This window comes from Peromyscus californicus, unplaced genomic scaffold (assembly GCF_007827085.1).
Source record: "Peromyscus californicus insignis strain IS unplaced genomic scaffold, ASM782708v3 Scaffold_21__1_contigs__length_65335640, whole genome shotgun sequence".
NCBI lineage: Eukaryota > Metazoa > Chordata > Mammalia > Rodentia > Cricetidae > Peromyscus > Peromyscus californicus.
Genome location: NW_026294514.1, coordinates 63,228,609 through 63,253,781, shown reverse-complemented (window position 1 = coordinate 63,253,781; position 25,173 = coordinate 63,228,609). Strand labels below are relative to the sequence as shown.

General features: G+C 42.0%; 1 protein-coding gene across 1 annotated transcript in view; it reads left to right on the top strand.

Annotated features, from left to right (window-relative positions):
• The window catches only part of Psmd1 (proteasome 26S subunit, non-ATPase 1), an 82,587-nt gene extending 59,225 nt beyond the window's left edge, over positions 1-23,362 (top strand). The window contains exons 19-25 of the mRNA XM_052750538.1: positions 8,270-8,372; positions 9,778-9,947; positions 12,124-12,216; positions 14,557-14,643; positions 15,443-15,589; positions 19,920-20,075; positions 23,141-23,362. Coding sequence (XP_052606498.1) covers positions 8,270-8,372; positions 9,778-9,947; positions 12,124-12,216; positions 14,557-14,643; positions 15,443-15,589; positions 19,920-20,066 — 747 coding nt within the window. The 3' untranslated portion in view covers positions 20,067-20,075; positions 23,141-23,362. The remainder of the gene's footprint in view (positions 1-8,269; positions 8,373-9,777; positions 9,948-12,123; positions 12,217-14,556; positions 14,644-15,442; positions 15,590-19,919; positions 20,076-23,140) is intronic.
• The last annotated feature ends 1,811 nt before the right edge of the window (positions 23,363-25,173 follow it).

The following is a 25,173-nucleotide window of genomic DNA, read 5'->3' as shown; positions in this document are numbered from 1 at the left end:
GCACGGAGCATCTTTATTTTAAGCAGAGGAGAGTCAGGAAAGAGGAGCACACTTGCCAGACTCGGCAGTATCCTTCTGCCTCTACAGAGCTTGGTCTGACAAACCTTTAGTTTCTAAGCAGCCACTATCATTTTGTCTCATTACCCAATGCTTTTCTCAAAATCATATTCAGGATTTCTGAAAGTTGTATTATTGCACGTAGACTGACTTCTCATCCTGTTTTTCCGAAGAATTGCTTAATATACCATGTCTTCTGGAACATAAACATCTCTGCAAACACAAACCACATTTCTTTGTGCTTTAAATATAGCAGCTATCATATGAGTAGCTTTTATTTCTGCTTTTGATGCTGTACTGAGCCTTTGGAGGTTATCCAACTGAGCAATGTCATTAAAGAATGTACCTCCTCAAATAGTCATATAAATATTTATCCACTTGGACCTCACATATCGCTTTCAGGTTGCTTCTATTGTCAACTAGACAAAAGTTTAGCTATCTTCATATGCTGGCTATAGAATTTCAGTAAGGTATGGGAGGTGGGAATGAAAACCTGAGTTTGGACCACACCACCGATGTAAAAGTCACACAAGGCCACAAATGCACCTGAAACTTCCGCATTGTGAAGACAGAAACAGGAGGATCTCTGGGGATTACAGCTGCCAGCCTAACTCCAGGTTCAGTGAGAGACCTGTCTGGAGGGAGTAAGGCAGAGAATGAGAGTTGGATATCTGGCACTCTTCTCTGGCCTCTATGCAGATGCCATACACACACAATAAGTTACTCAATTAAAATGAAGCTGGTATGATGGTATCTGATTGTAATCTCAGGAGCTCAAGGCCAGCCTGCATCAGTAAGTCTGAGGCTGTCCTGGGCTACATGAGATCCTATCTAAAAAAAAAAAAAGAGAGAGAGAGAAGAAAAAAGGAAGACAGGAACAAACTTCAGAATTTCAGAGCTGATGGTGGTGGCACACGCCTTTAATCCCAGCACTCAGGAGGCAGAGGCAGGCAGACCTCTGGGTTCAAGGCCAGCCTGGTCTACAGAGCAAGTTCCAGGAGAGCCAGGGTTACACAAAGAAACCTATCTAAAAAACAAAAGAAGAAAGAATTTCAGTGTTTTTTAGTAGTCATGACCTCAAACTAACAGTGGCAGAATCCTTTTGAAGTAGAATAGAGTAACTGTAGTTTTTTGTTTTTCATTTTTAAATTGACTCTAAGAAATGTCAAATTTAGAAAAACAGACAAGGTACAGCAGTTTAAGTAATTGATTTTTTTTTAAATAATTGTAAGTTATGATCTTGAATGGAGTCTTAACTGGCCTGAACAAATAAAGTACTCTCCTATCCTCAGGTTATATCAGAATAATGAATTCTAATTAAGAACATGTAAGTAGTGCTGGCAAGATGGCTGAGTGGATACAGCACCTGCCAGCAAGCCTGAGGGGAGAGCTGACTCCTGCAAGTTGTCCTGCAGCTCCACGTGTGCACTGTGGCACTCCTGCACCCACACACATACAAACATATAAACACTGTGTAACAAAAATAAATTTTAAAAATAAAAACTAAAATGTACCTATAGCTGCTAGCTCGGCAATTAATATAAATTGGGTGGTCAAATGTAAATGTTTACATACTGACTACAAAAGCAAAACTGTGTCTGATAATGTCTATTTTTTTTTTTTTTTTTTTTTTTGGTTTTTCGAGACAGGGTTTCTCTGTGTAGCTTTGCGCCTTTCCTGGAACTCACTTGGTAGCCCAGGCTGGCCTCGAACTCACAGAGATCCGCCTGGCTCTGCCTCCCAAGTGCTGGGATTAAAGGCGTGCGCCACTACCACCCGGCTAATGTCTATATTTTTAAAGAGAACAAAATTCTCAATTCCCCAGAGTTCTACGTTTTCAAATCAGTACCTGAAATTAATGGAAACAGCTCAAACACAAACATCAGGGAATTAAGAATTACATTCTAGGGATGGAAAGATGGCTCTGCAGTTAAGAGTACTGGTTGCTCTTCCAAAGGACCCAAGTTCAATTCCCAGCACCCACATACTCACAACTGCTCCATTCCCAGTAGATCTAACACCCTCTTTGGGCTTCCTTGGGTACTGGACACACACATTGTGCAGAGATTTATATGCAGGCAAAACATCCATATACATAAAAAATGATTAAAAACAGAATAACCACTCCTTCCTCAAAGAAATGCGAAAGAAAATGGCCTTGGATATTTTGTAAGATTCATAATGGGAATCTGAAGTGTTTGTGTGACATTACATCATAGTTCTAACACTTGGCCTGCACATTGGGCTCTTGGTTTAAGTAATTCCGGTATGTCTTTGCCTTGTTTATATCAGTTTCTCACTTCTTCACACCCACAAAGTTAAACCCAGGATCATAGGCACACTTCTGTATTATTATAGACAGAATTTTGAAAGTTTAAAGTGCATACTTAACTTTTTAATGAATTCTTGGAGCTATTTTCTCTCAAAAACCTAACTCTCTTCTTCATGAATCATCTGTTGTTTGTCTTGTTAAATGAAATCCACTATTAGCAGTTTATTTGAACATTTACATAGTATATAAAAAGATGAAAAAAATTACAATATAAAAAAAAGCTCCCGGGGCTGGAGAGGTGATGGCTCATCCATTAAAAGTCCTTACTGCTCTAGTCGGGGATCCAAGTTCAATTCCCAGCATCCATAACAAGCAGCTCACTAACCTCCCTAACTCTAGCTCCAGCATATCCAATGCTCTGTTCTGGCCTCTGAGAGAGACATGTACACATAAATAAAGTAAATTAAGAACTAGTAATAATGAAATCTAGTGCTCTTCTTTGCCTTATATCATTTAGCCTGTGATCTGGTGCAAAGAATCTTCTCCAACCACTGACAAGTGTGTGCTGTCCCACCATTGACAGTACCTGTTTTAGAAGTAGAGTCGTGTTTAGCCAAGCGTGTTAAACTCTTTACTTCAAAATGAAATTACAGTTTGATTAGGTTAGGTTTTTGTTGGCTATCATGTTTCATCAGAAATGAATCCAAAGAATTTTAATTCTTTTCCCTTGATTGAAAAATAGCATTTCCTCTTCCAGAAGTATAAGGTTAGCATTCAGAATGTGATAAATACTTTAAATGCATAACTTTATGCCAGAGAGCTGGCTTAGCAACTGCAGGCACTTGTCACCAAGCTGATGACCTAAGTTTGATCCTTGAAACTACACTCCCAAAAGTTGTTCTCGAACCTCTACACACACACACACACAGACCCTGAAACGCACACAAATGCACCCAATATGTTCTTTTTAAAAGCTGGAATTGTTTTTTTTTTTAATGTAAATTTAAGGAAGTTAGGTTTTTAAATACTCATTTCTGTAGAAAAATGTTTTTATAAGCGTGCAATTTTATTAGATATTTAAGATATAAGGCACTATCATAGCCAGGTGGTGGTGGCAGTCACAGCACTTGGGAGGCAGAGGCTGGCAGATTAATGTGAATTTAAGGCCAGCCTGGCTACAGAGTGAGTTCCAGGATGGCAAGGGCTACACAGAGAAACCCTGTCTCAAAAAAACAAAAAGAAAAGGAAAAAGACACTATCACATAGTTAAAATTAATAAAGTTGAGATGAAAACTGAAAATATGTGAGATTGTGATAACAAGTTTTATTAGTCTTTTTTTTGTTTTGTTTTTCGAGACAGGGTTTCTCTGTGCAGCTTTGTGCCTTTCCTGGAACTCGCTTTGGAGACCAGGCTGGCCTCGAGCTCACAGAGATCCGCCTGGCTCTGCCTCCCGAGTGCTGGGATTAAAGGTGTGCGCCACCACCGCCCGGCCCTTTATTAGTCATTTTTGCATGGCTGTGAACAAAATACCTCATGGAAACCATCTGGGCTCGTGGAATTCATAGAAAGAAGACATGGCAGAGTGACTCTTTCCATGGCAGCAAGAATATGTGGGTGTGGTGGCTATTTGCATTCAGTGGACCAGGTAGCAGACAGTAAGACCAGAACCAGGGGTTTGGCTATAGCCCAGTGATTCTCAACCTGTGGGTTTCAACATCCTACGTATCAGATATTTACATTATGATTCATAACAGTAGCAAAATTACAGTTCTGAAGTAGCAATGAAATAATGTTATGGTTGGGGTCACCACATCATAAGGAACTGTATTAAAGGGTCGCAGCATTAGGAAGGTTGAGAACACTGCTGTAACCTTCAAAGCCTTCTCCCTTGTGACCTACTTTAACCAGCTAGGACCAACCTCCTGAAGGTTCCATAGCCTTCTAAAACATTACCACCAAGGAACCAGTGATCAAAATATGAGCATCAGAGACATCTCAAGTTTAAACCATTACACAGTGAAATCATGAAATTATCATTAAGAATATATTGAGCCAGGTGGTGGTGGAGCACGCCTTTAATCCCAGCACTCGGGAAGCAGAGCCAGGCGGATCTCTGTGAGTTCGAGGCCAGCCTGGTCTCCAAAGCGAGTTCCAGGAAAGGCACAAAGCTACACAGAGAAACCTTGTCTCGAAAAACAAAAAACAAAAAACAAAAAACAAAAAAAAAAATATATATATATATATATATATATATATATATATATATATATATATAAAGAAAAATAAGGATCATTTTTATTTTAGATATGTAGAATTTGAAGTGACAGCAAGTCCTTTCGAAAGAAGAGTAGGAGTATATGGGACAAAGACAGCTGAGCAGAGAGATGTTTAGGGACTAGCCATCAAGAATGAAATTCATAGCCTTTTACAGTTACAAAATCCAGAAAGGTTTGAAAACGTACAGGTTGTTTTTAAGGACCCAGTTGACTCTAAAATCTGACCCAGTAATGAGTCATTTGTTGCCTTTATCCCGTTTATGGTAAATATCTGTGTGTTTGGTACTAATTTAATTATGGAATATCAGAAATACAAGGTGTATGTGGCATGTTGGCTTTTAAAAAAAAATGTATATGGCTATTTTGCCTACATATGTGTCTGTAAGCCACATGGGTGCCTGATACTTGGAGAGGCCAAGAGAGGATCAGATCCCCTAGAACTGAAATTACACAACAGCCCTGTGAGTGCTGGGAATTGAACCCAGGTTCCCTGAAAGAGCAGCTACTGCTCTTCACCACTGAGCCATCTCTCGAGCCCTGTTAGGTTTTAGGGGTTTTTTGTTGTTTTGTTTTGTTTTGTTTGTTTGTTGTTTTTGTTTTGGTTTGGTTTGGTTTTTGGTTTTTTTCAAGATAGTTTCTCTTTGTAGTTTTGGTGCCTGTCCTGGATCTTGCTCTGTAGACCAGGCTGGCCTCAAACTCACAGAGATCCACTCTGCCTCCCAAGTGCTGGAATCAAAGGTGTGCACCACCACTGCCTGGCTTTGTTAGTTTTTTAAAATCTAAATTCCAAATACATCTGGCCTCAAGGATCTCATGGAAGGAATTACATTTGTGTAGTTGAAGATGTCAAAGAAAAAGTGAAAACTTCCAAACTGGTTCCTGATATGTAGAGATATAATTCTGTAGCCAGAATGAAGTGGGAAGGAGGGAAGGGGATGTGCTCTGCAGAAGAAACAGCTCTAGAGAATTTTGTTCCTTTCTGATTTTTCTAATAGTATAAGGTATAAAGTTTAGTGCAGAACATGGTAAATTTTTTAAATGCGTGATAGAGTTTAGAAACTTGTGCATAATAGAACATATAGATCATAGACACAAAAAATCTAAATTTTAAGTTAATATTTTCCACAAGTTCTACTTTTTTTGAGGGAGCACGTATTACCATTCTTTTCGGTTTACTGTTTCTTGAGTACTGTGTAGTTTCTTGAGTACTGTGTAGTTTCTTGAGTACTGTGTAGTTTCTTGAGTACTGTGTAGTTGTTTCTTGAGTGAGTACTGCGTAGTTTCTTGAGTACTGTGTAGTTTCTTGAGTACTGTGTAGTTGTTTCTTGAGTACTGTGTAGTTGTTTCTTGAGTACTGTGTAGTTGTTTCTTGAGTACTGTGTAGTTTCTTGAGTACTGTGTAGTTGTTTCTTGAGTACTGTGTAGTCTCTTGAGTACTGTGTAGTTGTTTCTTGAGTACTGTGTAGTTTCTAGAGTACTGTGTAGTTTAGGCTGGCTCCCACTCTCAAGTGACAGAGTTGTTAGTATGTGCCTCTTGGCCTGGCCATGGAGCCATCATATTCTGAACAGTGAAGTTAGGTTAGAAAACCATGATATGATAAGATTGTGTTTAAATTCTCCTTTGTAATGTACATACAATGCTTTGTCTAGTATTTATTTTTATAAATTCATGAGATTTTTTTTAGCCTTTAGCACATAAAATTTCCATCCTATATAAGGTAATGTAAGTATTCATCTAAAGTAAGTTCAGAATCAAAGGAATTTGACCTGTTGAGCCAGAGTGAAGACATCAAACCTTAGGATACTTAAGATTATTTGTGAATTCAGTGATGATTTAGTCATACTGGATTTTATAGTTTTTAAAGCAAGAAGGCTGGAAGTGCATGACTTAGTAGTGATTGTGTGCATTTTATTCCCCCAGTGCAGTTTATTGCTGCCTGTGAATAAAACTGAGAGCGATCTTTAAGAAGTATTGTTTTGTTAGCAGTGTTTAGGTGGCAGAGCTAATAGTCCAGAGTAGTAAAATTCTGCCTCCAGGCCGGGTGGTGGTGGTGCACGCCTTTAATCCCAGCACTCGGGAGGCAGAGGCAGGCGAATCTCTGTGAGTTTGAGGCCAGCCTGGTCTACAGATCGAGTTCCAGGAAAGGCGCAAAGCTACACAGAGAAACCTTGTCTCAAAAAACAAAAAGGGGCGGGGGGGGGGGGGGGGGGGGGGGGGGGGGGGGACGGACACGACGACAAAAAGCAAACAAAGATTCTGCCTCCATAAGACATCTGTGCTTACTGAAGTATGAAATGCCTCATATTTATGTGACCACGTATTGCTTTCAGTAATCTTTAGAACATGAATGAGGTGGATGCTGTGATCCTCAAAGAGACAGGGAAAAAGGAAGGCGTAGAAAAGCCAGTGAGTGGTCAGATACAGTGTGATACATACCTGTAGTCCCAGCCACTGAAGAGGCTTCAGCAGTTTGAGACCTGGACCACACCTTACAAGAAGACCCATCTGAAAAGAAAAAGGACACAGGACACACAACAGACTAGTCATTTACCCAAATGGCTTTGCAAGAACAGAGAGAGTCATATGCCAGGAATGCCTGAGTCTGTTACTCAGCCACAGTGTCACATTGTAGCCTTCAGACCAATACAAACAGAGAAGAGATTCTTAAAGAATATGTGCTAAACTCATTATATTGGGAAACTCAAATCTGGTGTTTTCTGCTTTGGGCAGATTTGGGGAGCTCCATGATCATGTGCTTCTTGAACAAGCAGACTTCTTCCTGAGTGCCTACCATTTGAAAGCACTGTTGGGAAAACAAGGAAGTACAAGACATGGAAGAAGCATCAGATAGTGCCCTATCTCTGCCCAAACAATTAAGTCACTTTATTCATTAAGAATATTTTGCGGGGCAGTGGTGGCACACGCCTTTAATCCCAGCACTCGGGAGGCAGAGGCAGGCGGATCTCTGTGAGTTCGAGGCCAGCCTGGGCTACAAAGTGAGTTCCAGGAAAGGCGCAAAGCTACACAGAGAAACCCTGTCTCGAAAACCTTAAAAAAAAAAAAAAAAAAAGAATATTTTATAAGCATTTTTATGTGAAAGTAAATATAGTAATTTCAGGAAAATACTAAAGCATACAAAAATTACTGGTAATCTCACCCTAAGTTGAACCATAAGAGTACTGATTTTGACCAAGTCTTCAGAAACTGATGTGTGTTCAGAATGCACATCTTTAATGTGTACGAATACACTCACACACTGAGGGAAGGGTCATTTCCTTAAGGTAGAACTAAAGGGCTGTACTCTGTTGACAGTAAGCAGCACAGCTGTAATTCCAAGTGCAGCAAAGCCTTAGTGTTTGCCTGGACTGTTTGGCCTGCTGACTGGCTGGTGCAGAGCGAAGTCGTATTCAGCATTCCCTTGAGTCTGAATCATCCACGGTGGAATGAGGACTGAAAACAGCTGGTGCTCCCACACTAGGAAGTCAGAACACTGATTTCAAGCACAGAATTGTTCTGCCTTCACATCTGGTCCGTCTCCCTCTTCTAAATGTCTTGAAATTGAGAGCTGAATCTCGGTACCATTAGCACAGTTTATTGGGTGCTCTTTAATGGCACAACAAATGAACAGAGTTAAACCATAATTTTTCTTCTTGCTTCTTCAGGTTAATCAGTTCCGGCAGCTGTATTCCAAAGTCATCAATGACAAGCATGATGATGTCATGGCCAAATTTGGCGCTATTCTGGCCCAAGGCATACTGGATGCAGGTAAATATTCTTAGGTCTTCCAGATGTATTATGTAAATCTAATGAAACAGCTAATCTAATGTTCTGTATGACATCATGGAAATTGAGTCTGAAGCAAATTATTCCAGGGTAGAACTTGAGGAGTGTATAGTTTCCAGAGATAATTTTCATTTATTCAAACACAAACATATATTTGAATGCTAATCATTTCCCTGCACTCACACATACACACTGTTCCCTCTTGCCTCCCTGCCGAAGATTGAACCTAGAACATCACATGTGGAGTGTAATTACACCACTGAGTAACTATGTATCACCCGTTTTATGTTTTATTCTGAGACAGGGTATAAGTTGTTCTGGTTGGCCTTGAACTTGCTATCCTCTTGCCTCAGGCTCTTACAAGTATCTGAGACAAGTGCTCAGCAAGTCCTAATCCTTTTCTATAACAGCCGTATAAACTCAAGTTATTTTTTCTCTTTGTTCCTCTTTCTTGTTTTATAAGGTCTGCCTCATAGGGTTGGGAGGATTGGAAATATTGGAGAGAAGTTAGAACAGTTCATTTCACTTAATAAAGTGTTCAGTGACTTTCAGCTGGGTTTTTTTTTCTTGTTGTGAGAGTTTGGAGTTCACTATGTAGTCCAGGCTAGCCTCAAATTCAAACCAATCTTCCTATCTCAGCCTCCCAAGCACTGGGATCATAGATAGTCATGTGCCACTACATCCTGCAAAAATCCAACTCTTTAATTGATAGGTTGGCTCTTCGCTCTAATTCACTGGCTTTCAAGCTCTATTCTATATTCCCCAAAGGGGTAGTCTAGAGGATGTGGCAAGAGACAGAAGAGGTTGGGGTTCAGTCCTTTCTCTGATAGTACAAACTCATGATCAGAATCAGCTGGTTTCATTGTTTATCATATTCTTCCTCAGAAAATGTGTTGAATCGAGAATTAAATGTTATAATTTTCCTTTTGTGGGGCTGGAGAGATGGCTAAGTGGTTAAGAGTACTTTCTGCTCTTGCAGAGGACCCAAGTTCAGTTCCCAGCACCCACATCAGGTAGGTCACAACCACCTGTAGCTTGAGTTTCAAGGATTCAACTCCCTCTTCTGGTTTTGTGGGCATCAGACACCCACATGGTACAAATACATACATGTAAGCAAAACACTCATACACCTAAAATAAACCACTGGGCACAGTGGTGCACGCCTTTAATCCCAGCACTCAGGAGGCAGAGGCGATCAAATTTCTGTGAGTTCAAGGCTAGTCTGATCTACATAGTGAGTTCCAGGACAGCCAGGGCTACAAATTGAGACACTGTCTCAAAGAAAACAAAAAATAAATCACCAGCTGCTTCCCTTGTGCAGTACCTAGAAATGCTTATTTTCATCTTAATGAGTTGCTCTGCTCATGGTTTTTCTCTTTCTCTACAGGTGGTCATAATGTCACGATCTCCTTACAGTCCAGGACTGGGCACACTCATATGCCTTCTGTGGTTGGCGTTCTTGTCTTTACCCAGTTCTGGTTCTGGTTTCCCCTTTCACACTTCCTGTCATTGGCTTATACCCCTACCTGCGTCATTGGCCTTAACAAGGACTTAAAGGTACGTCTATGAATCCTGAGCTTTGTAGGTATCCTTATCATAGCTACCCCCCATTCCTAAAGCTTCCTGTGAACTTGAAAGACGACATTGTGGGTGGCATACTTTGGTTCAGTCTGAGTCAGTCCTTAGCCTCGCAGAGGACAGTGTGTCTGGAAGTTTTCAAAGAGAGCTTTACTAGCTGTGTGACACTGGACACGTCTACGTCTTCTGAGAGGGATGATGGGGTGGGAGCTTAGTACAAAAATATGAAGAGATTTCATAAGCCATTCTTTGTGTTTTGGGTGTTTTGATTTGATTTTTATTTTGAAACAGGGTCTCACTTTGTAGCCCTGGCTGGCCTGGAATTCACTATGTAGACCAGGCTGGCCTTCAACTCACAGAGACCTGCTTGCTTTTTCCTCCAGAGCACTGGGATTCTTGGCCACTTTAATCCAAAGACAGCAAGAGGTTCAACATAATTCAGTAGCGCTGTCGGTTCAAACTTTGAGAGTCTGACCCTGAGTAGTTTATTTTAGGCATATTTAAGCATAGCAGTTTGGTGAAAAATTTCCTGACGTTATTTAACTCAATCTCGTGTGTACAATAAAGCTGACTATATCATACTCTTTGTAAAGTATATATCTCCCATAAAGATATGTTCTATAGATTGACTGAGGAAAACAAGCTCATGATAAGGGTCTGGGGGAGGATCCTGTGTAGTCTCCAGCCACACAGATAGCACAGAGGTCATGAGGCTGTTAACCACATCTGCTCCTAGCCTTCTGAGTGGAAAACAGATTCTACATCTCTCTTTGAAGAGAAAACCCTGCGGTGTTTAACATTCCTGGTTCCCCTAGTGCTTATCTGTGAGCTCAAGGGCCTCCTTGCCTACTTAACAAAGAATTGTTAGTATAAGGAAAAGAAACACAGGGCGGTAGCCCTTTAGGAGTGGCAGACAACAAGACCAGCAGTGAGCAGTCAGGGAGTCTGACAGAACAGAGTGATCACAAAGGTTAGAAGCTTTAGGTGCTACATACCCTGGCATCACAATTCGTAATCACATTTTTAATAGGATTTGTGATGAGGTTTTTCTCAGCCCTGTGACCTGATGATTCATCTTGTTCTTCTTTAAAGGTTAAAGGCTTTTGGACCTTTAAATACTTAAAGTCTGTCATCACTGTTGTTAAGATGTTTTGTTAAATTTTCAGAATGGAAAATTTCTAAGCTCAAATTTGTCTTAATTAAGTAATTCCTTATATTAATACTTAATTATAGCTGTATAACTAGTTATTCTTTTTTTTTTTTTTTTTTTTTTTTTTATTATGTATGCAGTGTTCTGCCTGCAGGCATGTCTGCACTGCAGGCCAGAAGAGGGCGCTAGATCTCATTATAGATGGTTGTGAGCCACCATGTGGTTGCTGGGAATTGAACTCAGGATCTCTGGAAGAGCAGCCAGTGTTCTTAACCTCTGAGCCATCTCTCCAGCCCTAGTTATTCTTGATTAAGTATTTCAATATTAAAACTGCTCACAGTTGCAAATATTCAGCATCTTTATTTCTCAAAACAACAGTATGTTGTTTTCCTAATCCCTCGTATTTAACATTGTCTGTCGTTAAACCTCCTGTGCCATCTTTGGAGGCTTGCAGTCTGCCCAACATTTTATACTGTTTTCATCAATGCACATTAGGTAAGTAAAGAAAGATGCAGGCTAGAGAGCAGATTGGCTCCATTACCAATATGCAGCTAGTTTTCCATTAGGCCCATGTTAGAAAGCATGATTATGTGGTGTAGAAACTGTATACAGACTAACTAGTTGTCAGTGTGGTACAAGGAATGGTCATGGGGGTTTAGTGAGCAGAAGGAATATATAGCACTTTCCTAAGTAGGTAACAGTTGTTCCCATGTTCACAGCGTGAGTAGGACTTAGCCCACTAACACTGAATGGTTTGTAAGAAAACACTAGAGAAAATTATGCTTGTCAGTGGCAGAGCTTTAGGATCTGTAGGGAACTGAGTACCAAAATTAATTCACAAGGTTTTTCTAAGAGCGCTAACATGGAACCAGCTCTGTTTTTGAATATTTAATGTGCATGGAAACTTTCTATCTCCCTTTGCGTCCATATGCTTGTTAAAAACAGAATATATAAGCCTTGATATTATTTCCATGGAGAGAACAATAGAGTGTTCTATTTCTTCAGATGCCGAAAGTTCAATATAAATCAAATTGTAAACCATCCACATTTGCATATCCTGCCCCTCTGGAAGTACCAAAAGAAAAAGAAAAGGAAAAGGTATGTTATTTGAGTCTTTAAGTAACATTTGTTCTTGTTAGAGAAGCTACTGACTGTTTAAAGGGATTCAGTTTTTAAAATCTGGTTAGTTGGTTGGTTTGAGTAGGGTCTCACTATGGGGTCTTAGCTAACCTGGAACTTAATAGTATATCAGACTGACCTCAAACTCAAGAGTCCACCTGGCTCTGCCTCCAAAGTACAAAGATTAAGGGCATGTACCATAATGCTGCACAACTTTAATTATGTGTATGTGGGGGATATTCATCTTGAGTGTGCTTGCCCACAGAGGCTAGAGACATGAGATCGATCATTCTGGACCTGTAATTACAGACAGTTTGTGAGCTGCCTGACATGGATGCTAGGAACCAGACTTGGGTTCTTGGAAGAATAGTGTGTGCTCTTAATGGTTGAGCTGTCTTCAGCCTTGTTCTATTTTATTGGAGTGTGTGGGTGTGTGGGTGTGCGTGCCTGTGTATGGGCTCTCAAAGACCAGAAGAGGGCATCGATCTTTTCTGGAGCTGGAGTTACAGTCAGTTGTCAGCAGATCTACCTGACATGGATGCTGGGACCCAAGCTCAAGTCCTCTGGAAGAGCAGCATGTGCTCTTAGCTGCTGAACCATCTCTCCAGCCCAAACCTTGTTTGGTTTTTTAAAGCAAACTTGTAATATCTAACATTAGACGTAAATGTAAATTAATGGGCCTTTTTCTCTCTTGGTATCCCAGCCCCATGACACAAGAGTTGCAACGCGCAAAAGTTTGCTCTGCTCTGATAGTACCTCTTACACTAAAACTTCAGCCTTTTCTGCACACACTGATCTACATCCTCTGTCTTACTGTACAGTATTTTCAATGTATAACTTTTCACCAAAGCTGCAGAGCAATAGCTATGTCTGTATTATTTCTTTTATCTGATACACATTTAAGGACATTTTTATATGATACACTACAGATGAGGGTACAGTAAAATTGTTTATGTATACTCTTGTGTTCTTGTGCAAGTGTATCTGTCACTTAGAATAGTAGGTGTGGAATTGTGTGGTCAAAAGTAACTCATGCTTCGGGACAGTGGTGGTGCACGCCTTTAATCCCAGCACTCAGGATGCAGAGACAGGCAGATCTCTGTGAGTTCAAGGCCATCCTGGTCTACAGAGTGAGTTCCAGGATAGCCAGGGCTGTTACACAAAGAAACCATGGGGTTTGGGGGTAACTCATGTTATTTATTTTCATGCATATTACCTAATTTGCCTTTTGAACATGAATAAAACTAACTTCACCAATGGTTTTGAACACACTCATTGATATATAATAAGGAATAATGCATTTACAGAGCTGCACTGTCTATGGCATTATGCTTAATAAAACAAGCAACCTTTTCATAATGCTTATGTGATAAAAATTGTTCTTTATTTTAAGATAATGTTTCATATTAAGTATTTGTTAATTTTACTTTTTTTGTGTATAAGTAGAGCTAATTTTACAACTGACCACATTCAAGGTAGCAACTGATGAATAACCTTTCACAACACATTTATTACTCCATTTTATTTATTTATGTATTTATTTATTTATTTATTTATTTATTTTTTGGTTTTTCGAGACAGGGTTTCTCTGTGTAGTGTTGCGCCTTTCCTGGAACTCACTCTGTAGTCCAGGCTGGCCTCGAACTCACAGAGATCCGCCTGGCTCTGCCTCCCAAGTGCTGGGATTAAAGGCGTGCGCCACCACCGCCCGGCTATTTATTTATTTTTATGGTTTTTTCGAGACAGGGTTTCTCTGTGTAACAGCTTTGGTTGTCCTGGATCTCACTCTGTAGACCAGGCTGGCCTCGAACTCACAGAGATCTACCTGCCTCTTCCTTCCAAGTGCTGGGATTAAAGGCATGCACCGCCACTGCCTGGCTTATTACTCCATTTTCCAAGTCTTGTTTCCCCTTTGATTTCAAGTGAGATTCATCAGGGAAGACCACTCCTAGCCAACTGTTGTGTATCACCATTTCAAGGTATCCAGTTATGAGAACATCTCTATAACCAAGAATTTTCCAGTGTTGTCCCCATAAAGCCAATAAGAACATAGCACTTAAGTCTGTGTCTCAGAAGTAGATGATAGCAAATTCACACCCAAGGGGGGTTGTTTTGGACACAGCCCCGGTAGCTAAAGATGACAGTAGCAGCAAATGATGTCCCTTGATGTCCTACTTGCTTTCCCATTTACTCTCCAGTGGCTTTGTTGTTTATAGTCACTGCAGGAAACAAGGACACGCTGTAGAACTGTTTCCTTTGGGCTTGTTTCTTAGTATGTAGGTGAGAAATTATAACAGTTGCGATTTTGATTGTTTCTAGGTTTCCACTGCTGTGTTGTCTATTACTGCCAAAGCTAAAAAAAAAGAAAAGGAAAAAGAAAAAAAGGAGGAGGAGAAGATGGAAGTGGTAGGTATAACTCAGTGGTCATATGTGTTAATACCTGTTGTGGTCTAGATTCCTTAAACACTGTTGTACTTTTGCACTTAGCTTTTTCAATAAATTACCCTGCTTCCAGCATACAGAGACACATATTTGAAAGAAACTCTCGAAAACCTGTCTGTATTAGTTAGCTTTTCTTGTTGCTGTGGCAATACCTAACCTAAGAGGGTCTGAGCTCAGGGTTTTAAGGGATACAGTCTGTCAGGGCAGGAAGGCATGGTGGCTGGGGCTTCCTCTTTGACAGTGGGAGCATGCAGCGTGCTTGCTCATGTCTTTATCAGGAAGCAGAAAGGTAAGGCTGGCAGCAGAGCCACTCCACATCCTTTAGGCCCATCCCTTCAATCGGTGAGGCCCCGTGTCCAGAAAGCTTCCAGATGTTCCCATGCATGAGCTTTCAGAGGGCATTTCATATTCAGACCATAACAGTGTCCATTGGTGGGAACGTAGATGAGTACAGACAGGAATGAGTTCAGAAAGAAAGTAACAGCTGAAATAGACTTTGAAGAGCAAAGCTCTGAGTAGACAGTGACTTGATAAGAGAGAAAGACTTTCAGGAAGGTGGATGATGATCCGTTTAAATAGACCCTCTTCCGGTCTCTGCTGGAAGAAAACCCTTTTCATCCTTTAAAACGCTTCATACCATTCTGACTGCTAAGGAGAGTCCTGGATTGTCCTAGTTGTGCCTGGCAGTGTTCTACAGACTTAGCTGCAGACAGCTCACGTGAGGGGGCCAGAAGTGGTCCTTCATTCATTGCCCTTTTCCCAGGATGAAGCAGAAAAGAAGGAAGAGAAAGAGAAGAAAAAGGAACCTGAACCAAACTTTCAGCTGTTGGATAACCCAGCACGAGTTATGCCTGCCCAGCTAAAGGTCTTAACGATGACAGAGACCTGCAGATACCAGCCTTTCAAACCAGTAAGTTCCCAATGCCTCTTAACTGTGTTTGCTGGTGGGGTATTGGTGGGGACTTGGTAAGACTGACAGAAGAGGATAAATCCCCAGTAGTACCTTAAAAAAAAATACTCTTGGCAAAAACAAGAACATTCCCCTCAGCTTTATATAGCTGTTTAGAGAGCTTTTCTTTTCTCTAGTAATTCTTTTTTTTTTTTTTTTTGAGGGGGAGGGCCTTCAAAACAGGGTTTCTCTGTGTAACAGCCCTGGCTGTCCTGGAACTCACTTGATAGGCCAAGCTGACCTCCAACTCACAGAGAGCCCCCTGCCTCTGCCTCCCAAGTGCTGGGATTAAAGGTGTGCAGTGGTCGCCACCGCCGCCACCACCACCCGGCTCTAGTAATTCTTAAGAACTATTTTCCCTTTTCTGTCACAGATTTAGGCACGTAGCTACTGAGCCAGACACACTGGGATCAATTTTAACCTTCCATTCATAGGCTTTGTGACCTTGGTCCAAGTGCTAAATGTTTCTTTCTGTTTGCTCCATTAGTAAAATAGGGATTACCTCCTTAACTAATAGGCATAGATCAAAGACATTATGCAGCCTGGTGTGGTGGTACACGCCTTTAATCCCAGCACTTGGGAAGCAGGGGCCAACCTGGCCTACAAAGTAGGTTCTAAGACAGCCAGGATTGTTACACAAAGGAAAAAAAGTTAATTTGCAAGCACTGAGAAACTGGGAACAAGACCTGGCCCTGCCAAATAAATGATCACCATCATAATTACAATGTTGTCATAAACACATGGAATTTTAGAATTAAAAAAAGGATCTTTGTGATAGTCAATTAATCCCAAGCCAGAATGTTTGTTAGAAACAAGTGTATATTGGTTACTTTCTCATTCCTGGGACAGACTCCCTGGCAGAACTCAGTGTGCGAGGATATAGTCCAGCATGGTGAGAAAAGCATGTGGGGTTTGGGGCAGCAGGAGTGAGTGACTGGGGCTCCTCACATCTCAGAAGAATAGGAAGTGGAGTCAGGAAGCAGGCCCAGGCTCTGACTCCCAAGGCTTGCCCTTATGTCTGCCAGCTGTGCCCTACATTCCAAAGCATCATAAGCTCCCAAAACAGTACCACCATCTGGGCACTAAGTGTTCAAACACAGAAGCCTGTGGGGATATTACACATTCGAACCATGATAAAATGCTTATCAGAAACTTTACCATAATACTGTCTTTATCTTTCAAGTTTTTTGTTACTTTATTTTTGATGGCGTTTTGTTTTGTTTGATTTTTTTGAGACAAGATCTTACTCTGTAGTCCACTCTGGCCTAGAACTCACTTTGCAGCCCAGACTGCCCTCCTGACTAGGGCTCCTCAGTGCTGAGATTATAGACGTGGAGCTGTAATGCTAGTCCTGACCCCGTTTTCTTAAATCTGGAAAGCTAAATACTGACCAATAGACCAACCCATGCAAGATATCCAGATCTTGAGTCTGTTGTTTGAAATATAGATGAGATTTCCGGATCATCCATGGGAGTAAGTTTATTTCTTATGAAGCCAATGACGAATTGAAAACAACTCTAGTTTTGGTTGTGAGCCAAGGTGTTCCTGACTAGATTATCAGCTTAGACAAAAACAAGAAATGGAAACTGTTGTGTGGTGGTTTCAAACTGAAGGGGGGCATGGCTGGTTTGTCTCCCGGCTCTTTTGTTTAGTAGTGTGACTTGGTAACTCCTTTGCATTTCATTTTGTTTGTTTGGTTTGGTTTGGTTTGGTTTTGGTTTTTCGAGACAGGGTTTCTCTGTGTAGTTTTGGTGCCTGTCCTGATCTCACTCTGTAGACCAGGCTGGCCTCAAACTCCCAAAGAGCCACCTGGCTCTGCCTCCCAAGTGTGGGGATTAAAGGTGTGCACCACCGCCCAGCTCATTTCATTTTCTTTAACTGTGAAATTTGTACAGTAATTGCCTCTACTCTAGTGATACCATGAGGGAGGCATTTTCAGGTCAGTTCCAGTTTGATTGTCCTAGGTGCAGGATTTCTTCAGGTTGATACAGGTGCTCTCAAGTTTGGTAGAGGTGACTATACACATTTGTGAATGTTTTAAGTTTTGTGCATTAAAGGAGTATATATTATGTGAATTATTTCTTATCTTAATAAAAGACCACTCCTTCATATGTACATTGAAGAAAGAAATTGCCCTTTAATCCACTCCATACTCTCAATGACAAGGTCATCAATGCGTTCCTCAGATGGTGCATTTTAAAGAAACACTGTGAAGCTTGGTGACTCATTCCTCTAATCCCAGCACTTGGGATACTGAGGCAGATGGATCTCTGAGTTGGAGTCTGAGCTCCAGGCCAACCACAGCTACATACTGAGACTCTGTCTCAGTGCCCCCCCCTCCAAAAAAAAAAAAAAAAAGGCACTATGATAATGTCTCTACGCTGCTTCAGCAAGAATTCACCATCTTAGGTTCTTAATAGCCTTTTAGACAGCCTATCTTATCTTCTCCTTAGCGAGTGAATCAGCATTAATCAATCTAAAATGTGGTATGGTTATAAACAGCTTTTGGATATGTGGATTGTGTTGCAGAGTGTGAGTGAGATCATTAGTTTTGGTGAGCATGTAGTAGAAGTTAGAACCCATAGCTAGAGGTTTCCAGAAACTTGGAAGTCCTCTTCTGAGTGGATATTTTATTCTGCTTGGAGGTTCATCTCCATTTGCTCCACTAGGAATTCACATAAATTTTTAGGCCATGGAGGATGAGGGCAGTGGTCATATTCTCTGATGTTCTTAGGCTGTTGGTAATCAAGGCAGAGTCCATTCATAGAAGAAAAGCAAACTGTTTAAGGGAGAGAGCTGTAAATCCTTTGGTGTGAGTGCATGTGTAAGAAGGGGAAATGTTAGCCGGGCGGTGGTGGCGCACGCCTTTAATCCCAGCATTCGGGGGGCAGAAGCAGTGGATCTCTGTGAGTTCGAGGCCAGCCTGGGCTACAGATCGAGTTCCAGGACAGGTGCAAAGCTACACAGAGAAACCCTTTCTCTGGAAGGAAAAAAAAAATTCTTGAAGGCACGCCAGTTTTATAGCATGGCAGGACAGAGTCTTGATGAGTAAAATCAGATTAGGTTCAGGTGCAGAGAAGCTTACCATGTGAGCCCTCTGACTAATGTCTGTAGGCTTCTTTCCTTCCCAGTAATGTGCTTTGTAAAGTTTGCTTTTTCCAGATGTGCCTTGCCACTGCTGACTGATTTGATTACAGAGAGCAGCTTTCCATTTCCTTTGACACAGGCAAGCAAACAGAATAAGATTAGCTCGCCAGAGATGGTTGACTAGTTTGGTGTTTGAATTTACCATCATCAGCTAATAGGCTGAGAGAGGGCTTAATGGAATTGCCACGATAGCCTGCTTCCCTTTGTCTTTCCATCTGGTTTTTCATTACTTACATCACAGTGGTTTCTAGATTACAGTGAAAACACTCAGATGTCTGTTGTATTTATTATTTTCTCTGACAAGTATTATTTTCTGTGACCTTCTGGAATTGCTGGAGGGAAAAAAATGGCCTTTTATTTGTAGATTTTCTTGACTCACAAATAAAATAAACTAGAGTACTTCAAAAACTGTAGTACAGGGCTGGGGAGATACGGCTCAGCCATTAAAACCACAACAATTGTGCTGTGTATGTAGGAGCACAACAAAAAACTATAATATACATTCATATCAAAGGTCTAGGAGTCCTTGTTACTCTTCCAGAGAACTCGGGTTCTGTTCCTCAGACTCACCTAGCAGTTCACTGCTGTCTGTGACTCCGGTTGCAGAGAATGCAGTGCCCTCCTCTCCTAGCCGCCTCAGCTATTACACACACAGTACCCAGACAGTCATACAGACAAAACACCTGTACACATAAAACAAATAAAAATCTTTTCAGAGGTTGAAGGGTGGTCTCCAGGTTGGGGTTGCTTTTCCACATTTTAAAAAAGCTCTGGAGTGGTAAAGTTGCCAATCCAAAACCACTGTCTTGAGTAGGGTAGGAGGGTAGTAAAGTGCTATGTTGAGACAGTGAGCATTCTACTCACAGTCGGACGGATGGAGGTTAATCATCATTTCTTTGGCTGGGACACACTTCTTCCTTTGTGTGGGGTGCGACGTGCACATAGAGCAGTGTCACGTGGCCCACCGAGCACTGGTTAAGTTGGCAGTCCTCAGTAGAGAGGAGCTGTTCAGTGCTAGTGCAATTCTCCCCCAGCACAGCCAGTGTTGAGGGTCCACTCAGCAAGCACCCACTCGGGATGATGGCAGAGCGAGCACTGTGGAATATGAGTGGGGCTTACTCTGTTTTCCTCTCTGTGTGTGCAGCTCTCCATTGGAGGCATCATAATCCTGAAAGACACCAGTGAAGACGTTGAAGAACTTGTGGAACCTGTGGCAGCACATGGCCCAAAAATTGAAGAGGAGGAGCAAGAGCCAGAGCCTCCAGAGCCATTCGAGTATATTGATGATTAAAGACCAGGGGTGAGTGTTCATCAGTCACTTCTGAAGGAGAGCAAGAACGTTGTTCCGCTTCTCCCCCTTCTGTTTGCTCCTCATTTACCCAAATAGCATCAACAGTTCACCTTTCTCACCCCATCCGCACATGTGCACTTGTCTTTCTTTGACTTTGTGCTGTAATGCTCTGCTGGCTCCTCAGAGCGACTAGGCTGCAGACTTCTTCAAAGTCTGAAGGAGGCCGGGTGGTGGTGGTGGTGGTGGTGACGCACGCCTTTAATCCCAGCACTTGGGAGGCAGAGGCAGGCAGATCTCTGTGAGTTCGAGTCCAGCCTGGTCTACAGAGTGAGTTCCAGGAAAGGCACAAAGCTACACAGAGAAACCCTGTCACGAAAAACCAAAAAAAAAAAAAAGTCTGAAGGAGGTGGGGAGCTGGCCCCAATGGGAAAATCTCAGTGAGTTTTCACAAGAATGTCTTCTTAAAAATATCTAAACAAGGGCTGGAGAGGTGGGGTTAAGAGCACTGGCTGCTCTTCCAGAGGTCATGAGTTCAATTCCCAGCAACCACATGGTGGCTCACAACCATCTGTAATGAGGTCTGGTGCCCTCTTCTGGTGTTCAGGTACATGCAAGCAAGCAGAACACTGTGTATAGATATAAATAGATAGATAGATAGATAGATAGATAGATAGATAGATAGATAGATAGATAGATAGATAATAGCTAAACAAGCCAGGCGATGGTGGCGCACGCCTTTAATCCCAGCACTCGGGAGGCAAGGGCAGGTGGATCTTTGTGAGTTCAAGGCCAGCCTGGTCTACAGAATGAGATCCAGGAAAGGCGCAAAGCTACACAGAGAAACCCTGTCTCAAGGGGAGAGGAAAAAAAAAAAGCTAAACAGGAGCCAGGCGGTGGTGGCGCATGCCTTTAATCCCAGCACTCAGGAGGCAGAGGCAGGCAGAGCTCTGTGAGTTCGAGGCCAGCCTGGTCTACAGAGTGAGTTAGATTTCAAAAAGACAAAACAAAACAAAAAGCTAAACAAAGCCAGGCATGGTGGCATACCTGTAAGCCAACACTGGAGATATGGAGGTAGACAGAACAGCAGTTTCAAAGCCAGACTTGGCTATTTAACAAGGTGCTACTTGTTTCCCAGCCAGAACAGCTGGAATGTCCTTAGTGATAAAGGTGATAGATTGATGTACATTCTTGTAAGTTCCTAGGTCAGCCATAGTTAGTGAACCAGTATTCATCCATAGGTCATGCTCTTTTTTTGTTGTTGTTTTGTTTTGTTTTGAGAAAGTCTATATGTAACCCTGGCTGTCCTGAAACTCACTATAGATCATGCTGGCCTTGAACTCACAGAAATCTGTCTCTGCCTCCTGAGTGCTGGGATTAAAGGCGTGCGTAGGTATAGGGTTCCGGCTGATTCCCCTCTCTCTGTTCTCTTGGCAATGATTCCAGCACTGGGTCTTCACGTACTCTCTAGAGCTATTAGACATCTGGTGTCCTTAAGACGCAGGACCTATAAAGACCCTGGGGTCAGACTATACCACAGACACTTCTCTGCAGGATAAAAGATGATTACGCCAGTTGTTTAAAACATAGGTGGGGGTGGGAGGGTTGCTGGAGAGATGGCTCAGCAGTTAAGAGCACTGGCTGCTCTTGCAGAGGACTTGGGTTCAGTTTCTAGCACCCACATGGCAGCTCACAACAGTCTGTAACTCCAGCTTCAAGGGACTTGACACCCTCACATGGACTTACATGCCAGCAAAACAAATGAAATAATAAATTATTTAAAAAAAAATAAAGGAATCCTTAGCTTCTAAAACTTGAAATAATCTTAATTATGTGAAACTGTCACTCTATTTCAATTCCCTCATTTTCTTTTATAATCATCACCTATTTGAAAACACATAAAAAAAATACATAATGATTTCTTTAGTTTCACTAACCTATCATACATTTTCAGAAAAATATGATTTTGTTTTACTCTTTAAAGAAAGTAGGAAGCCAGGGAGATGGTCAGAGGTAAAGTAAAGGTTCTTGCCTTTACCAGCCTGACAACCTGAGTTGGATCCCTGGACCCATGGGTGGAAGGAGAGCACTGAGTTTTGCATGTAATCCTCTGACCACCACAGGCACGTTGTTCACACAGGCACCCGCGTAATCAGACCCACACAAAAAAGAAAGAAAATAGGAGCTGTATCATTTGCTGCAGTGGTATAAAAAAATGCATTCACAGCCGGGCGGTGGTGGCGCACGCCTTTAATCCCAGCACTTGGGAGGCAGAGCCAGGCGGATCTCTGTGAGTTCGAGGCCAGCCTGGGCTACCAAGTGAGTTCCAGGAAAGGCGCAAAGCTACACAGAGAAACCCTGTCTCGAAAAACCAAAAAAAAAAAAAATGCATTCAGGGTTGGGGGTGTAGCTCGGTGATAGAGTATTTATTGGCCCTACACAAGGTCCTGAGTTCGGCAGCACACACGAAATGTACAAGTTGCAAATCTAGCATAGCGCATACATTGATTAGCAATTAAAGACTGAAATCCTGCCATTAATTAGAAAATAAAATCCTGCCTCAGAGAATGGATTGGCAAGTGGAAGGTTTGTCTGAAGTGCTCTGCTTTTCACTGCTTTTCTCTCATCCTAAGCTTTACTGGACCAGCATGCTTGTACTGTGATCTCTCAGCCTTTCCTACTGCCTCGTGAGACCAACCCGATTGTGTACTTCAAGACAGAGTGGCTTAGAAGTACACAGCTAGAAGTTGAACTCTTGGAAGTTTTTTTATTTTGTTTGGTTTTTCGAGACAGGGTTCCTCTGTGTAGTTTTGGTGCCTGTCCTGGATCTCACTCTGTAGACCAGGCTGGCCTCGAACTCACAGAGATCCACCTGGCTCTGCCTCCACTGCCTGGCAGAAATTTTTTAAAGGGTGAAATACTTGATTTGTTAGGAATTTGGAGAGTAGAGAGAGCATCACAAACTGGCATAACAGGGCCCTGAGTGGAGCTGGGTTTAAATTCCATGTAATAATTTAAAAAAAAAAAAGTTTGAGAATAATGAACAATACCAACTTCTGCCACTTTCTTTTTCCCAGGATTTCACCTGCTCAGCTGAAGATGTCTATCCGGGCGCATACTCACATGTCTGTGAGGGAACCCACGCTAGACCTACTCGATGCACGCATCATAGCCTACGCTGACCTAAAGAACCTGTGTCCTGAGTCTGTGGTTGAGAAGAAGACACACGACTGTTTAGTGTGCTCTTTCACAGAAATTGGTTTTCAAAGAAATATATTAAAATCTCCAGATCAACAAGACTTTAGTTGATTGGCTTTTCTTCTTCTTTTCTCTCTTTTTGTTGTTATTTTTGTTTTGTTTTGTGTTTTTGAGGCAAGGTCTTATTGTGTGTAGCCTTGGCTGTCCTGGAACTCACTATGTAGACCAGGCTGACCTTGAACTCACAGAGATCTATCTGCCTCTGCCTCCTGAGTGCAGTTGATTGTTTTTCAACCTGTTTTTTTTGTTTTGTTTTGTTTTTGGTGTTTTTTTTTTTTTTTTTTTTTTTTTTTTGGTTTTTCGAGACAGGGTTTCTCTGTGTAGCTTTGCGCCTTTCCTGGATCTCGCACTGTAGACCAGGCTGGCCTCGAACTCACAGAGATCCGCCTGCCTCTGCCTCCCGAGTGCTGGGATTAAAGGCGTGCGCCACCACCGCCCGGCTGTTTTTGTTTTTTAATGGATCTGATGCCACCACCATAAGCTTGATGGCACCTACCCATAACCTAAGCATTTAGGGCGCTGAAGCAGGAGAAAAATGAACAAATAAACCTAGAGAGGTCAGCCCTAATGAACTCATCTATCCAGTCTTGTTAGGGCCAGGTCTAAAGGTTATTGATTCCCAAGGATGGTTCCACATAGTTAATTTCATTGTATCCCCTTCTTTGCAAATTCCCTGTTTCCTCAATATCAGATGATTCTATAAAAGAAATTATCTCATTTCCTAGCCTCTCATTAGCTATGCCCTTCCTGTTCAAGCTCTTAATGTTGCTTGCATTTCAGACAGTTATCTCTTACATTTCCCTTAATATATGAAATGATTGAAAAACAGAAGTGTGTTGAGGATACCATCATCCAAAAGTGAGGAGTCTGGGAAGAGGTAGTGTATTCACTAGCCTGCTTAAGGAAGAAGACAGCACAGATTCTCGTTAGGCAGTGCACTTGGATCTGAGTATCATGAGACTATTTCCTGGTGAGTTTGTTTTTTTTTCCCCTAGATTTCCTGGGAAATGTATAGTGCTGAAAGCTGACAGCAGAATAAAGTCACATAGATAGGATATGAGTTAGAAGCTCTGTAGAAGAAATGGGAGGGGGAAGGCAGAAATTAGCCCCACCCAGATGTTATTGGGTCTCACCTTTCTAGGGTGAAAGGCTATTGGGCTACGCAACAACAAAAAGGTGGAAGTAGATGGTTTGGTTTCAGAATCCAGACCTGATCTAGAATCCAGTCCCTACAGGTCTGTAGATAAAGGATTCCTGCCTTTTACAACCCCTCTTTGTGAGCCAGGCCCTTTCATCCCACTGGAAACCTCAAATCTAGCTTTGACTACGTGGCAAGACCTGTCTGGAAAGCGGACAAAAATCTTCATCACTCCTGTGGCATGCTCTAATTCTCCTCCAGTGACTTGGACCTCCCCTTCATTTCACATGTCAGACAAGTGTCGATCTTCATTTGGACAACTTATGCAGGGATTTGTTGGCAATTGGGAAGGCCCTACCAGCTCTGACAGCGCTAACTGCTAGCCCCTCAAAGTTGTTCTTCGGTCTTCTTACTCTGCTTTGTCTAAGCAACACTTGTTTCCTGTACCATCTTTGTGCTGATGACAGGGGTATCCATACCCTGCTCATGCTCCCAACGTGCACCTCCAACTACTGGGGCATCTTCATCTGGCCTGCCTCAGTGAGCACAGCATATCTAAGCACATTTTGTACCCAGCCTTCTGCTTTAAGCTAATGTTCACACCTCCACCTAGCTGCTCTCACCAGAGGCGCAACTTTCAGCCATGGTTTGGCTCCGGGCCTCTGCAGTGACTACAACTCCACTCTCCTTCCCCACTGCTGACTACCCCAGGCG